Here is a 14343-nt window from a genome sequence, read left to right as displayed (position 1 = left end):
AGAAATTGACCGGGCATGGGAGAGTCACGATTTCCAGATGGAAGCAATTGGGTCATTCAATCTTCGCACAGAGCTTGATCTCCAGAAAAAGCTGGCTTAGAAAGCCCACGAGCTGGAGGAGCTGAAGAAGACATCAAAGGACTCCATTCAGCGCCAGTGATGAAGCGCCTCCTGTTGCGGCTGGATTCTGACGGAGATTCACACGATTGATCTTGGAAGGTTGCTTGATGTTATCTTTCTTGGGTGCTTTCTTCGGTCACAGAGGGAGAAGTCTTGGTTCTTTTCGGTACCTAACTATGGGTGCTGGTCTTTCATAGAGAAATAGGAGCTTTTTCTGTCTTGTTCTTTCCGCCAGATGTTGAGCACAAGGTGTCTGAAGTTTTCCTACGGCATTCATCTCACAGCAGGCCTCACTATCCCAGAGCTTTCCCCTGTGTCATCATCTATGCTTAACAAGAGATTGGGAAGCGAACCAGAAGTATCTTTTCTTGCTTTGTTTGCTTCCTTCCCCTTTCGTTTGTAAATACCCTACCTTCCTCGATACCTTATAGTTAAGGTAGTGAATCAAGAAATTTCTAACGTGATATTGCTTCCTCGCTGGCTTTGAGGCAGGAAGGAGGTAGCTACCCATCCCGCACTTTCCTCGAGTGTTAATTACTGATTTGTGTTCACATCCTACTCTATAAAACCCCCCCTTCTCATCCACACCTCTTCCCACAAACAACCACATCAAGAGAAAAGCACCATCACCACTTCCGTGGCACAAACTCGCTTTTTCATCTCTTTCATCAACATCCAACCCCATTCTCATCTTCTCTGCCCTGTAAGCCTTTCTTAGCTTATTCCTTGTATCTTACAGACACTGGCAGCTTTTATTTAGCCTTTACTAACAGTTCTAGATCAAGGCACTAAATTCACAACCAGCAGAACAACAACACAAGATTCTGTCACAATGTCTGTAAGTATCTACTCTGCACATTCTATCTTTTCTTTTGTTCCTTGTTTCATCTTTGAAGTCTTCAAACAAATACTCACATGCCGGCAAACAGGCCACCAACGTCGACCGTGATGACTTTCTTGAGTACGAGGTTGTGGAAGTCGGAAAGTACACCGCCGCCCAGCTTGCCGAGATCAAAGCTGCTACCCAAAAGGAGGTAGCCCACGCGATGCAGAACGAGTTCGACACCAAGATCAGTGAAATGAAGGCTTCTCACCAGAAGCAGATGTTTCAGCTGATTGACGAACATGCCAAGAAGCTGCAGACTACCATCGAGGCCGCTCTAGAGGACTCCCAGAAGCTTCTGACTGAGCAGAAGGAAACCCATGAGAAGGAGCTCAAGGCTATGCGCCACGAGAAGATTGCCAGACACAACGGCGATCTCCAGAAGAAGATGGAGGTCTACATGGAGAAGATGCGGTCGGAGCACAAGGTTTCTACCTCCATCGCTAAGCAGTGGCACATGACTGAAGTGTATGGACTCAAATCTTTTCTCAAGAGCCAGGAGGATCACATTAAGCGTCTGGAGGAACGTCTCAAGGTTGCGGAGGATGCCAAAAAGAGCCTTGAGGCTCCTTTCGGGGCCGAGACCGCCAAGAAGGGCAGTAACAGCGACAAGTGAAGGGTGGAGATTTTATTGGCACTGAAAACCTTTCTGGAACAGCGTCTTCACAAGCATTTGTTGTGAGTGTGCGTAGAGGAGACAGTTTGTGTTTGGCCTTTGAGAGAAGGTGTAGATAGACAGAGCCAGTGAACGTGGGTCTGCAATCACACACTTTGATACGCGAATGAGTTTTTTAGCAGTTTTTATGTGTCCTGTGATAAAATGGCATATTTCAGCAGCGGATGATCAGCTGTGTCGGCCACAACAAGAATTCAGTCCCTTCACAAATAGGCCAAAGCTTTCAGTACTACGAGATCCCTTGTTCCCTAGGTCAGTCCATTTTCGCTGTATCATGACAAAGGCAATTATCACAAAACTCTCAAACAACAATACTTCTATATCCCTACAATTAAATGAATTTTTGAGAGACTAAAGTTGAATCCAAAAGCTAGGCTCCCATCAACTTACACCAGTCCAGCCTCCCGGGCGCCAAGCCGGAGTAGTGGATCCCACAGCACCCCTGTCAGCCTCGACCCTGAAGAGGACCCATACTTTAGGCGGTGACCCGATTAGGAAGCCGAACCACTCTACACCGACGATCGGCGGGGCAGTTTTCTCGGTGAACAACAATTTTATTCCTCGTCGCCCATCCCACCCTGTCGTACTCCCCGTACCGCATCGAAAGAAAAAAAAAAAAAAAAGTCCACCACAGCTCCGCGAAGTCCCTTCCCATTTACCACCCCACGAAGCCCACTGAGCAGGACACATGCTCAGCAGCCCTTCACGATGGCGTCCCACGAACAGAACATGCCGTTTATAAAAAACCTGGCCTCCAGCGGTTCGTCCCCCCTTCCCCCCCGTCTGGTCGCTCAATTGGCGGCTCGTCGCAAAAAGCGCAACAAGACCCTCAAACAGCAAACAATAAAAGCTAACACCTCTAACTCTCAACAGACCGTAAACTCCGCACTCAGGCCCTGACCTCCCTCCAAACCTTCCTCGGCTCGCACCGCTCCATAACCCGCATCGACGCCCTCAAGCTGTGGAAGGGCCTCTTCTACGCAATGTGGATGTGCGACCGACCGATCCCGCAGCAGAACCTCGCGACGGAGCTCGCGGGCCTGACGTCCTGCCTCAAGAACGACGACGTCGCCACCTGGCTCGCCGCCTTCTGGGAGACCATGTCCAAGCAGTGGACCGACATTGACGTGCTGCGCATGGAGAAGTTCCTGCTGCTCGTCAGACGGACCTTCGCGTCCGGCCTGCAGTGGGTCAGGGACGGCAAGTACGCCGAGGGCAGGGCCGACGCGCTGGCGGGCGTGCTGGCGGACTGGCCCTTCGAGGTCGAGGGTGACCTGCGCAAGGTGCCCATCGGTCTGCGTCTGCACGGCGTGGACATCTGGGTCGACGAGCTCGCGCGCACGGAGATCATCAAGGAGGGCGCCGGAGAGGACGCGGTGGCGTTCGCGAGGAAGATCAGCAAGCTCGTCGAGCCGCTGAAGCGCTCGCCTGTCAAGACTGTGCGCGTCAAGGCTGCCGAGGCGCTCGAGGACGACAGGCTGCCGTGGGTCGAGGCCAAGCCGGTAGAGGAGGCGGACGGCATGGACGAGAGCGACGGCGGCGACGACGACGACGAGTGGGGTGGCATTGCCGATAAATAAGGGGCGCGCCTCCGCTATTACAAGGTTTTATTCTTGTCTTCTGCCTCGATTTTGTCTTTGCATCGGACGGTGAACACGGCGTTTTTTCTTGTTTTTTGGGTCTAGAAAGGGAGGCGGGCAAAAAAGAAAATCACTTGTGAATATGATTATTCTGGGACTATCCTGCTGCTTCAAGAGGGGGGAGGGGTGGTTTGGAAGAAAGAAGAAGAAGACGAAGACAAAAAAGACATGCAATTATATGTGCTCGACGCTATTTCTATAGTATACATTTGATATCCAATGGCTGGCTCTACCGGCCAGGCCTGCGTCTCGGCCTGGGGGCGGGACGGTATCGCTTCTTCCCATCTTGGTCTATCTGGGTATCTCGACTTTTTCTGAAAAATTCACTCGCCTTTCCGCTGCTGTGTTGTTACTTTTCGCCCGTGACCGTCTCTCGTGTACGCATCTTGACGCTCACTCGTCTAACCTTCGTGACGTCCCCCCTCTACGCCATGATCCTGTCGCCAATGGTGATCTTGTCCCAGTTGGTTGGACCCGCGGCCTCGTACCCGCCGGACTTCGAAATCACCTTGCCCAAGCCCGGGTGGATTTCGGCCTGGAACGGCTCGAACGGCACCTTTTCGCCGTCAATGCTGATGTAGCCGTCCTTTTGGTTGCGCGGGATAATGCGGTACGCCGTGATCTTCTTGTAGGACACGAGCGGGTTGTCAAAGAATTTGCCGGTCTCCACCGACAGCAACATGCTGAGCTGGGAGCTGACCGACACGTCGCCGTCGATGCAGACGAGATCCATGAGGCCGTCGTTGGCGCACGCCGCCGAAAAGAAGTTTGCGTCGGCGGCCATGTATGCCATCTGCGACTTGTCAGTAACGCTCATATTCCGTCAAAAAGGGGGGAATAATGCTCACGTTTCCACAGTAAAAGTTGCCCATCCTGTCGTGGGGAATCAGCTCCCACCCCTCCGGCAAATCGTCATTAATCGTGCCGAACCGCAGAGGCGGTAGACCCTGCTGAGTAGAAGATTGGCCCGAGCCCGCTTCGTGGGACTCTGAATTGGGAGCATCCGCAATGCCGCCAAAGTTCGCCGCCGACGCGGTGCTCATCTTCCGCTTGTAGTGCTGCTTGACCTCGTGCTTGTCGTCGATTTCCACCTTCACGGCAAGATCGCAGGGGTAGCACTTCTTCTGGAAGATCCTCTGCAAGAAACCGATCGTGAATCGTGCGCCGCCCATCCATCGCATGTGCTCCGTTGCCAAATCACTCTCGGCCACGACGCCGAGCGCCTGGCTAAGGAAACTCAAGATCCGCCGGTCGCCTTGCGTGATGCTGACGAGGTCCAGCGGCGTCTCCACACCCTTGATAATGGCCAGCGCAGCCAGCGACGGTCGATACGTGCCGTAGAGGTTGCAGCTCATCGCGTTGCCCGAACCGCAGGGAATGTGCGAAACGGCAATCTTTTGCAGCGCCTGAAGCGCATCGGGTCGCTTCCCCAGGCCATTGAAGACCTCGTGGGCCAAGCCGTCGCCCGAGCAGGTAACAATCGTGTCGTAGGCGTCCACGTCAATCTCTTGCGAAATGTCAACCGCCTGGCCCGAGAATGTCGTCAGGGTCACGTCCATCGGCATGCGCGCGGCTTTGAAGAGGGGCTCGCAGTCGCCGCGCCACTTCTTTTCAGCGCCTCCGGGGCCCGCGTGCGGGTTAACCAGGACCTTGGCTCTCTTGCATCGCTTCGCGGGTCCATAGGCTCTCGTCAGGAGTGTGTCGGCCCAGGCCCTCACTTCCGTGGCGTCGGGATCGGAAACGGGGAAGGTCCAGGTCGCGGCTTGGACTCGGTGCTTGGAGACGTATTTCGCATAGTCGATGGTGAGCGTCTCACCAGCAAGCTCGGCCCAGAGAACGTTGTAGAGGGGGACGGTAGTCGCTGTTGGTGCTGTTTGGGAGGTTACTGTTAGTAGGCTGAGGAGAGAGAAGAGGGCGGCCAGGAAGATCCAAGCGGCTTACCAGAAGCTCCGAACCCAGCGAAACCACAAGTTCGGTTGGCCTGCTTTGCGGTAGGGTCTAGCGAGAGTCAACCAGCCGGGCGCATCACGGGGAAGCTATATGAAGAACCCACCATTGAGGACCAGATTCTCGGAGGTCAGGGTCAACGTCTTGCCGTCGAGTCTAATCATCTCGGGTAGTCCACCTCGAGAGGCAGGTTTTCCATAAGACTGGGACGATTCGGAAATGGACTCGGGCATCGTCTGGGGACTGGCAGCTGGTGCTGGTATAGTGGCCATGGTGAAGGTATCTCGACGGGCTCCGCGGAGCGCACTTCACATGGTACAGTAGGCGCAATACCGGGGGGTCGAGTGGGTTCCGCGCAACTCGGAAGCACTAATAGTTTCGTATTTGTCTAACAACTGGAAAAGCCTGAAGCGACAGACGGGGCAACGGGGAAACGAGGACGAGAATAATAGTAATAGTAAGTATAAGAATACTGGAAAGCTCCCGGGGAGAGAAGAACGGGAGGAGAAAGGACCAGCAAGGTTAGCAGCACCGAGACATTATCAGTTATCGACTTTTTTGTCTTGGTCTAGGGCCCTTGCTCTCGTTGTCTGTCACTAGTTGGTTGCTTTCTTTCTGCCCGCACCGGTTGTCGTCGCTTGTGCAGCTTTTCAAGTATAAATACGAGACCCAATTGAACACACTAAAAGAAGGTAAAGGAGGAGGACGACAAGAGAAACGGGGAGAAAAGAGAATGGCACCGGGCGTTGCATAAGACTGGACAAGAATTGGTCAGAAGGAACAGGTCCCGAGGCATCGTCGCGGACGGCGCCAGACCCAAGACAGAATGGACTGTGCTGTAGGGTGGCACGGTGGCACGGATGAATCGGAGATTGTGACGCGGACAGGGGAAAAGGGCGTGCACTAAACATAGAGGTAGGGATAGAAGATGACCTGATGTGTCAGCAAGATAACGCGGTGGAACCACGTACCTCGCTACCGTTGGCACTGATTATCAGAGCTACGATAAGGAAGCGACACAACCAAGGAACGGATGGGACGCCTTCTGCAATGTGCCCAAAGGCCCTAATGCGAGGGGTCCGCGGCGCCCGTACGGGGGGTGTAAGTTAGCAATAGGTACCTGTGGTGTCCCGTAGCACCCTGTAAGGTGTGTGCCAGCTCGACCTGCAGCATGACATGACAGTACCTGATACCACTTGTTTCCTGCTCGGGATGTTATTCTGGCTTACTACTATAGAATCCTACTTCCTCACATCGGTCAGACCTGTGAGACACGGCTAGATGCATGGTTCAGGCGCATATTCTCTAATAAGAAAATAAAAAAACCCAACCCAGATACCTACTCACTGTCTAGGGTCGACCAAGACAGCTGGCCACCAAGAGGCGGCAGTGGCGTGAGTAAGCCCTGCGAGGTACCAGACGACAGTGTAACAAGAGCTAACACCGACCTGAGATGTCGCGCGACAGCTTCTTGGCCCCATTTCTCATACGGGATAGTTGGTGCCAATTTGGTCGTTACGAATCACCTACGTCGATGCATGAGAAGACGTAAAAGGTAGTGCACTCCGTCGAGTCTGTCTTTCGGGCCGTGATACCCAAATTAGACGTCATTATTCCTGGGCCAGGACTCGAGGCCGCATAGCTGAGCTGACATTGGCTCAAAGTAAGCTGAGGATTCGCAAATAAGAAAGGGAGAAAACGCTCTGGACATCAAAGATCCAAAACGGGGGAACAATGCATTCTTGAATTAAATACCAAGCCATAAGAATGAGAGATTCGGTACGTACCCTTTTATCTTATCAACAACGGCGTCGATTGTCCAACGGCGACCATGGCTTTCGGCGCCTTCCACCGCTGTGCTGCGTCTTCGTTCCTTTGTTCCCCCCCAAATGCGGGAGCGGAGATTCCCTAACCGGCAGCGGCAGCATGGGACAGGTGTCGTCCCATGCCTACCACACCCAATCACATCACCCCGTGTCTTCTCGATCTGGCAATAATTGGCCAATCAGCTGTGGGCCGCATCGGCTACGTACCGTCCTGATATCGGGATAGAGTGCATTGCATCTGTGTCTCTCAATCTCATGCTCATCGTCCTTGACTCACAAAACAGCTACATCTCATTATACCAATCCTCAAGTGACTCAGAGACTCTGTCTTTGTTCTTATTAGACGCCTCTTCACACAACCAATTGGTTCATCTCGAAGACACTCCGACCTTTACACCACATCACACAAATACACATACAACTCCAGAAACCAGAGGCCCGCCGCAAATGGCCTCCTCTCAACCTCCGGTCGCGGGGTCCGATGCCTCACTCCCCCTCATCGACATCAAGCCGCTACTCAAGAAACTCTGGCCCGTACCGGACGCCGGCCTCGCCGTCACGCCGGACGAGATCGCCGATGCCATCTCCCACTTCTTCACCCACCAGGTCTCCGACGCCCAGGCCGCCTCCCTCCTCATCGCCCTGCACTTCACCAACCTCGACCGCCGCGCCGATGTCATGGCCCGCTCCGCCCACGTCATGCGCCTCGCCGCCGCCAAGGTAGACTTTGACGACCTCTCCCGCGTCGTCAAGGCCAAGAACCTCGCGGAGGGCAAGTACGCCGGCGGCCTCTGCGACATCGTCGGCACCGGCGGCGACTCCCACAACACCTTCAACATCAGCACCACGGCGAGCATCCTCGCCTCCTCCCTGCTCCTCGTCGCCAAGCACGGCAACCGCGCGAGCACCTCCAAGTCCGGCTCCGCCGACCTCGTCAACAACATGCAGCCCCGCCCGCCCGTGCTCATGGCCGTGTCCCCGGCCACCATCTCCCAGGTCTACTCCGCCACCAACTACGGCTTCCTCTTCGCCCCCGTCTTCCACCCGGGCATGCGCTACGTCGCCCCCATCCGCAAGGAGCTGCCCTGGAGGACAATCTTCAACCTCTTGGGCCCCCTGGCGAATCCCGTCGAGGACATCCTCGAGGCTCGCGTCATTGGCGTCGCGAGAAAGGAGCTCGGCCCCGTGTTCCTCGAGGCCCTGCGCATCGGCGGCTCCAAGAAGGCCATGATCATCTGCGGAGAGGAGGAGCTGGACGAGGTGAGCTGCGCGGGGCCGACGCTCGTCTGGAGGCTCAGCGAGAAGACGCCCGGGGGCGAGATCGTGCAGGACCACTTCAGGGTGCAGCCGAGCGACTTCGGCCTGGACGCGCACCCGCTGAACACGGTCTCGCCCGGAAAGGAGCCCGCCGAGAACGCCGAGATTCTCAGGAGAATACTGAGCGGCGAGATGGCCGACAACGACCCCATCCTCGAGTTCGTGCTCATGAACGCGGCGACTCTGTTCGTGGCCTCGGGCATCTGCGAGGCCGACTCGAGCAACATGGGCCCCGGCGACGACGGCAACATCATTACGGAGCGGGGACCCGGCGGAGGACGCTGGAAGGAGGGTGTGCGGAGAGCTCGCTGGGCCGTCAAGAGCGGCGAGGCCTGGAAGCAGTGGAAGGCGTTTGTCGACGTCACCAACGGATTTTAAATCAGTCATTTTTGTTCTAAAAAGAAAAAGGTTCATTGTATGAAATTTCGCTCATGAAAGGAGACTTTTACAGCGTTCTCTTAATTGGAAGACAAGGGAAAGGGATGGGATGGGATGGTCACGGCCTCGGTACGGATGGCAACACGCGAGCGAACAGGCTCCGATCAGAAAAAAAACGGAAGTCTCATAAAGCTTTTTGTAGCCCTCTTCTATCACAACTTTTTTTATGCACTATATATCCTCAGTTTTAGCACATGCGGCAAAGCACACGCGCTTACTCCCGACCTTTTTTCCCAGCCGTGGTATCCCGCTCACCGAGGAAAGATATCCGCCTATGACCGTATGGAAATGTTTCCATCGTGTTCGGGTATTTGGACTGCACATAGTGCACGTTGAATGTGGCGGCCAGCTCATCGAGTTGGTCCCGCATCCCAGAGCGCAAAGTTGACCGTGGACACCCGCCCTTCTAGGCGAAGATGGTCACTTCGGGCCACCGCTCGTGGGCCGCCTTCTTGAGGGTCTCCGCCTCGCTGCTTCTCCATGCCTTGAGCACGTCGTACACCTCGCTGGCAAGCTCAAAGGTTGCATCAGGAGCCTTGACCACGTTGGCCAGATCGCTCTCGGCCTTGGAGCGGTCATCGCCAAGTACTCTTCGGGTCTTGAGGGCGGCGACGATGTGGGGCGGGCTGGACTTGTTCTTGGCCAGGAAGTCCTCGTTGTACTTCTTCAGGTCGCCAGCAGGGGGGGTGAACTCCGACTTGATCACCTCCTGAACCTTGGCCGGCAGGCTCTCAAGAGCCGGTCGGACAACGTGGGCGAACTCGACGACGCGCTCGTGAACGCCGGGGTGGGACTCGTCGAGGGCACGAGCAGCGTTAAGAGAGCGGAGGGCAAGAACATACTTTTCTGTAGATTGTTAGCGTGATCTATATGTCAAGGCAGGAAATAAAATCTTACTCCGGCGCAGGTAAACGTCGAAACCGGCGAACTGGGCCTGGATGTTCTTGGGGCTGTATTGCAGAAGAGGAGTGACAAAGCGCATGGCGGCGGCCAAAGGCTCGGCGTCCAAGAGCTTCAGGCCGAGAGGATCGTCATCCTTCTTCTTGGGCTCCTCGGTAGCCTTGCCCTTGTTAGGGTCTTGCTTGGATGCGCGCTCAGCAGCCTCACGCTCAAGACGCTGCTGCTCCTTCTTAGCCTTCTTGGCAGCCTTCTTCCTCTCTGAAGCGTCGTCGCCGTTGGCATCACCGTTGACACCGTTCGCCGAGGGGCGGTCGGCCCGCTTGAGGTAGAGGGCGACAGCATCAAGAGCAGCTCTTGAGTAGAAGGGGTGGTCGCGCAAGTGGTCCTCCCATCGGACCATATCAACGTAGGCACGGATCTGACCCTTTCTCAGAGAGAAGCTGTGGAAGTCGAACTGGTCTTCTTGCCAGACATCGAAAATATTGTGAATGGTGTGGAAACGCTTAAGAGCCAGGGCATCGTCGCCTTGGCGGGCAGATGCCTCACCATCCTCGGTCAGGTACCAGATGCACTGCATATCCAGAAGATCCGCCAAGGGGCCTCCGACGGTGTCGGCTCTGGTGAACAAGCTCATGGTCTTCAGCGCCTTCTCGCTCTCGTTGTTGCGTAGCTGGTACTTGGCGGCCTTCGTGTTAATGTAACGGTCCTTGGTGTCCAGAGATCGGGCATGGTCCATAGTCTCGGAAGCCTTCTGGAGGTTGCCCTGGTGCTTGTATATCCTGGCCTTGGTCATGTGGAAGTCGACACTGTCCTTGACCTTCTCGATGGCCTGGTCGATGTATTTGTGGGCCTGTTCAAGATCGCGGCTGAGGTGGTAGTTGTAGTGCTGGGCCAGGAAGTAGAGGGCGGCGGCCTCGCCCTTGGAGCGGTCTCCGTTGGCGGATTCCGAGCTGGAGCTCTGTGACTTGACATACTCCTTTGCGAGAGCCTCCAGCGCCTGCTTCTTGGACGAATCGGAGTAGAGGTGCTTGAGGTTGGCGAAGGTGGAAGGGACGCCCTTGTTGAACATCAAAGTCAGGTACTCCTTGGCGGCAGCGCTGAAGTCATCGCCTGCGTCGGGTGTCAGTAAGTGAGTGCGAGGGAACTCCTGGTAGACTCACCAGACAGGAAGTTCAGGGGCAGACGGCGAGGGGCATCTGAGCGAGGGAACTTCTTGGCGTATGTCTCATAGATCTGCTTCTTGGTGTCGTTGTCGCTGTGAGAGAAGCCGTGGGCGCTCTCCAAGCCCTCAAAGTAGGCAGGACGGTCGGGGTTGCGCTCAATAAGAGCCTCCCAGGCGGCAACGGCCTGCTCCTTCTTGCTCAGCTTCACCAGGTACTTGGCACGCAATTCCAGGTACTCCAATCTGTCGAGGTTGGTCTTGGCTGCGGACTCGAGGTGGTCCAGAGCTCTTTGGTAGTCACCCTGCTCGGCGATAATTGTGTTCTTGTACATGACGGCCTCAGAGTTCTCGTAGTCGGTGCGGGAGGGCGTGGCCTTCAGGGTTCCCTCGTAGGTGGTGAGGACGTTCTCGGCCGCGGCTAGGTCACCTGCGAGGTGGTGAGCGATGGCCAGGGCAGTCCAGCTCTGGCGCAGCTGGGGACGCGCCTGAAGCATTGCTGTGCGGCTCTGAATGTAACCGGCATAATCGCGCATCTGCACCTGGAGGATAGCCAGATCGCGCTGGATCTGGGTCGACTCGGGCTCGAGCTTGAGAGCGAACTTGTAGGCCTTGATAGCCTCCTCGAAGTTCTTGTTGGCGCGGTACAGCAGGCCGTAGACGTGCCAGCAGATGTGCGACTTCATGTCGACCGTAAGGGCCTCCTTGCCCAAAGCGAAAGCCTCCTCAGTCTTACCCTGCGCATTCATGATCAGGGCCTTCATGGCCATTGTGTCTCCATGCTTGGGGTTCTTCTTGAGGATCAAATCAGCGGACTTGAGGCCGCGCTTGTACTGCTTATCCTCATAGGCGCGGATGACGGCTCGAAAGAGGGAAGCCTCTTTCGAATTCAGAGGCTGCGGCATCGGGTCGGTGTTGGGGGGAGGGACTCGAGTCGGTGGTATCTCAATAAACTAACGATTAGCCGTCGAGGAGAGCGGTCTCGAAAGAGGCTAAGGCGGTATTGGAGGTGCCGGAGACAAAACTCTTCGGATGCCAGTACCGATGCGACGGTTCGGAGAGGGGTCCTTTCGGAGGGGGAAGGAGGGGTAGCTGTAGTCGCGTGACCGGACAGCTACAGTCTCAGAGAGTAAAATAAAATAAAGAGGGCGATTGATATGCGAAGGGCAGGAGTCGGTTGTGTCGGGGACCGAGTCTCGTGCCTTGGCGGGGGGGGAGAGGTGGGATGTTGAAAGGTGACGGAAGAGCGAGTCCACAATCGGAGCTGGCAGACGGATCGAGTCAACGACGGAGGTTGAAGTTTGGCTGGAGACGGTTCGGCCACACAGATGTTCCCAAGGCTGGGGCCGTGGCCTGCGGGGCTCTCTCCAAGTTACTATTACTATGGACAGTCTGGTAATCTGTATTGTGATAGGTAGTAATTATTACAGGTATGTGCCCGGTCCAGTGTGCTGTGACGCCTGCTCTGCTCTCCTTCCAGTGACCGTCAGCGCTGAGCCTAGTGACTAACTACAGCGATTGGTGGGGCAGCAGCGCAACACAAACCCCCAAATCCCATTTTCACCACACCGCATGTGCGCACGTTCCACCTCCAACGGCAAAAACCACCACCAAAAAATATGGTGGGGGGAAACTCTTGAATGGATTCGGCTCGGTACTTCATATTGCGGCAGCGAGAGCCTCAGGGCTTGGAAATACGTACCTGCCAAGATCCGCCTGCTTGGAACCTCCGGCTCAAGGCATTGTCGGCGGTTGTTTTGTTTTCGCATGAAATATACTTTTGGTCTTTCGATTCTGTACTTGTTTTCCCGATGTCTCTACTCTGGCTCTTTGTTTTCTCATATTGTCCCTACATGTCAATACACGGAAAGTCATGATACACTTGTTGTCCAACAGTTTCGGTTCTCTCATTATTCATAGCTTAGAGTGGTACAAGGTTGGTACACGATATGCTGTTATACACGAATATCTACAAAACGATGCGATGATGATTCAGGCGGCAACTGTTAGTTGTCCCCCTTTACACCAGTTCGCCTGCGCCATCCTTCAAAAGCCTCTTCCCATGTATCAGCAGACTCGCCACATCTCTGCTTGACCATGTCCCATGTTCTTGTGCGCACGATATTCTCTACGCCCTTCTCTTGTCGGATCAACATGGCGAGCCTCTCTGTGCGAGGCTCTCGCGGGAAGAACCTGCCCGAGTATGGGTCGAGTCGCTCATCCACAACCCTCTCCTTATCCTTCGCTTTTTCTATCTGGAGCAGAAGGGCCTCTGGGTCGTCAGGGTCGGGACTCGTGGCAACCACTCCGCAGTAATGCAGAACCTCGGCTCGAGCATGCCATGTCGGGAATAGTGCCTGGTCTTTGAAGTTCTGGCACGACTGGGGATCTATTTGACGCGAGAGAGCTCGTGGTGTCCTTTGTGAAGTCGACGAGGGGTCGAAGCCTGCTCGAGACGGCGTCACCAGCGCATTAAGATTCTGGGTTATCGCATCATCGATGCTGGCTCGTGACAGTCGGAGAAAGTCTGGGAGAAGCGCGTCAGCCAAGTTTCCTATCCGGAAACTCCGGGAATGCCCAAGTATTCTTACCTCTAAGCGTGCCTGTCGAGAAACAGAACTGAGGTGTGAGGTGCGGCACGGGTGGCGGTTGGGTCATGATGTCGGGAGATGAGGGTTGCGATAGGTTTGCGACAGGAGCCACGGACGACGGCTCCTTTTTCCAGAATATTCCCGCCAGATTGAGAGGTTCTGCCGATGGTGATATATTCGTAAGTTGACTGAAGTGACCCTGACCTGACCTGGCTCTGGTGACTTGCGACGTGAGACGGTGTTTTGGGACAGGAAAATAACCCTCAGGCGATGGTTCAAGTCGATTACGTCGACGGAAGCTATTGCGCTAGCTAGGGGAGCTTGGGACATGGAGTGCCTGGCAGCACCACTAAGCACAGTGAGGAACACCTGTATTATCCGTTCTCTTGTTCTTCGTAGTGGACTGAGAGCCTTCCGGCTGGTGCCGGCTGTCCAATCACACGCCTTGCAAATAAAATAAAAAAACGACATGGAACCTTATGTCATCGGGAGATCCTCGGCCGCCGATAAAAGTGGTCCGTGTCTCACTCGGGTCTGTCTGGTCCGTGCTCGGCCCAAGGTCCCCGGTGGTCCAAGCTTCATGGAATTTCAGGGATCGAAAGCTTCAAGACTCATTGTCTTTATTTTCTCTCCCTTCTTCCCACGTGTGGCCGCCCTGAACTAAAAAGTGCCAATCTCCCGTACGCGCACGCAATCAATGTTTTAGCGTCACGTCAGTTGTCGATAGTGTTGAAGCCACAACTAGATTTATCATTCTTCAACCCCAGCTATGCAAGTGCTCGACTTGACATAATCATAGACGAGGAGCATCAACCGTTGTTTCCTGGCCACCACTACCACCACCAC

The 14343-nt window shown here is 55.1% G+C and overlaps 6 protein-coding genes across 6 annotated transcripts; 3 read left to right on the top strand and 3 right to left on the bottom strand.

Moving 5' to 3' along the window:
- Nucleotides 1-952: 952 nt before the first annotated feature.
- CTRU02_208073 (uncharacterized protein) lies at nucleotides 953-1619 on the top strand (the record flags this gene model as incomplete). Its single annotated transcript, XM_036729167.1, has 2 exons — nucleotides 953-958; nucleotides 1050-1619. The coding sequence occupies 2 exons, from the start codon at nucleotides 953-955 to the stop codon at nucleotides 1617-1619; spliced, it is 576 nt and encodes a 191-aa protein (XP_036578999.1).
- Nucleotides 1620-2387: 768 nt separating this feature from the next.
- Nucleotides 2388-3259, top strand: CTRU02_208072 (nucleolar protein,Nop52; the record flags this gene model as incomplete). The annotated part of the gene is made up of 2 exons (XM_036729169.1): nucleotides 2388-2439; nucleotides 2553-3259. 2 exons carry the CDS (start codon nucleotides 2388-2390, stop codon nucleotides 3257-3259), a joined length of 759 nt encoding a protein of 252 aa, XP_036579000.1.
- Nucleotides 3260-3743: 484 nt separating this feature from the next.
- Nucleotides 3744-5538, bottom strand: CTRU02_208071 (sphingosine kinase (diacylglycerol kinase catalytic domain-containing protein); the record flags this gene model as incomplete). Its single annotated transcript, XM_070205025.1, has 4 exons — nucleotides 3744-4112; nucleotides 4168-5192; nucleotides 5261-5317; nucleotides 5373-5538. 4 exons carry the CDS (start codon nucleotides 5536-5538, stop codon nucleotides 3744-3746), a joined length of 1617 nt encoding a protein of 538 aa, XP_070061100.1.
- A 2001-nt stretch (nucleotides 5539-7539) lies between these two features.
- CTRU02_208070 (anthranilate phosphoribosyltransferase) lies at nucleotides 7540-8787 on the top strand (the record flags this gene model as incomplete). Its single annotated transcript, XM_036729170.1, has 1 exon — nucleotides 7540-8787. The coding sequence occupies one exon, from the start codon at nucleotides 7540-7542 to the stop codon at nucleotides 8785-8787; it is 1248 nt and encodes a 415-aa protein (XP_036579002.1).
- A 466-nt stretch (nucleotides 8788-9253) lies between these two features.
- Nucleotides 9254-11811, bottom strand: CTRU02_208069 (tetratricopeptide; the record flags this gene model as incomplete). Its single annotated transcript, XM_070205024.1, has 3 exons — nucleotides 9254-9693; nucleotides 9745-10860; nucleotides 10908-11811. The coding sequence occupies 3 exons, from the start codon at nucleotides 11809-11811 to the stop codon at nucleotides 9254-9256; spliced, it is 2460 nt and encodes an 819-aa protein (XP_070061099.1).
- Nucleotides 11812-12912: 1101 nt separating this feature from the next.
- CTRU02_208068 (caffeine-induced death protein 2) lies at nucleotides 12913-13795 on the bottom strand (the record flags this gene model as incomplete). The annotated part of the gene is made up of 2 exons (XM_036729172.2): nucleotides 12913-13433; nucleotides 13498-13795. Coding segments are annotated over 2 exons (819 nt in total), but the record flags the coding sequence as incomplete, so codon positions are not given.
- Nucleotides 13796-14343: the final 548 nt, after the last annotated feature.

This window comes from Colletotrichum truncatum (assembly GCF_014235925.2).
Source record: "Colletotrichum truncatum strain CMES1059 chromosome Unknown Contig_0005, whole genome shotgun sequence".
Classification (NCBI taxonomy): domain Eukaryota; kingdom Fungi; phylum Ascomycota; class Sordariomycetes; order Glomerellales; family Glomerellaceae; genus Colletotrichum; species Colletotrichum truncatum.
This window is presented reverse-complemented; position numbering and strand designations above follow the sequence as displayed.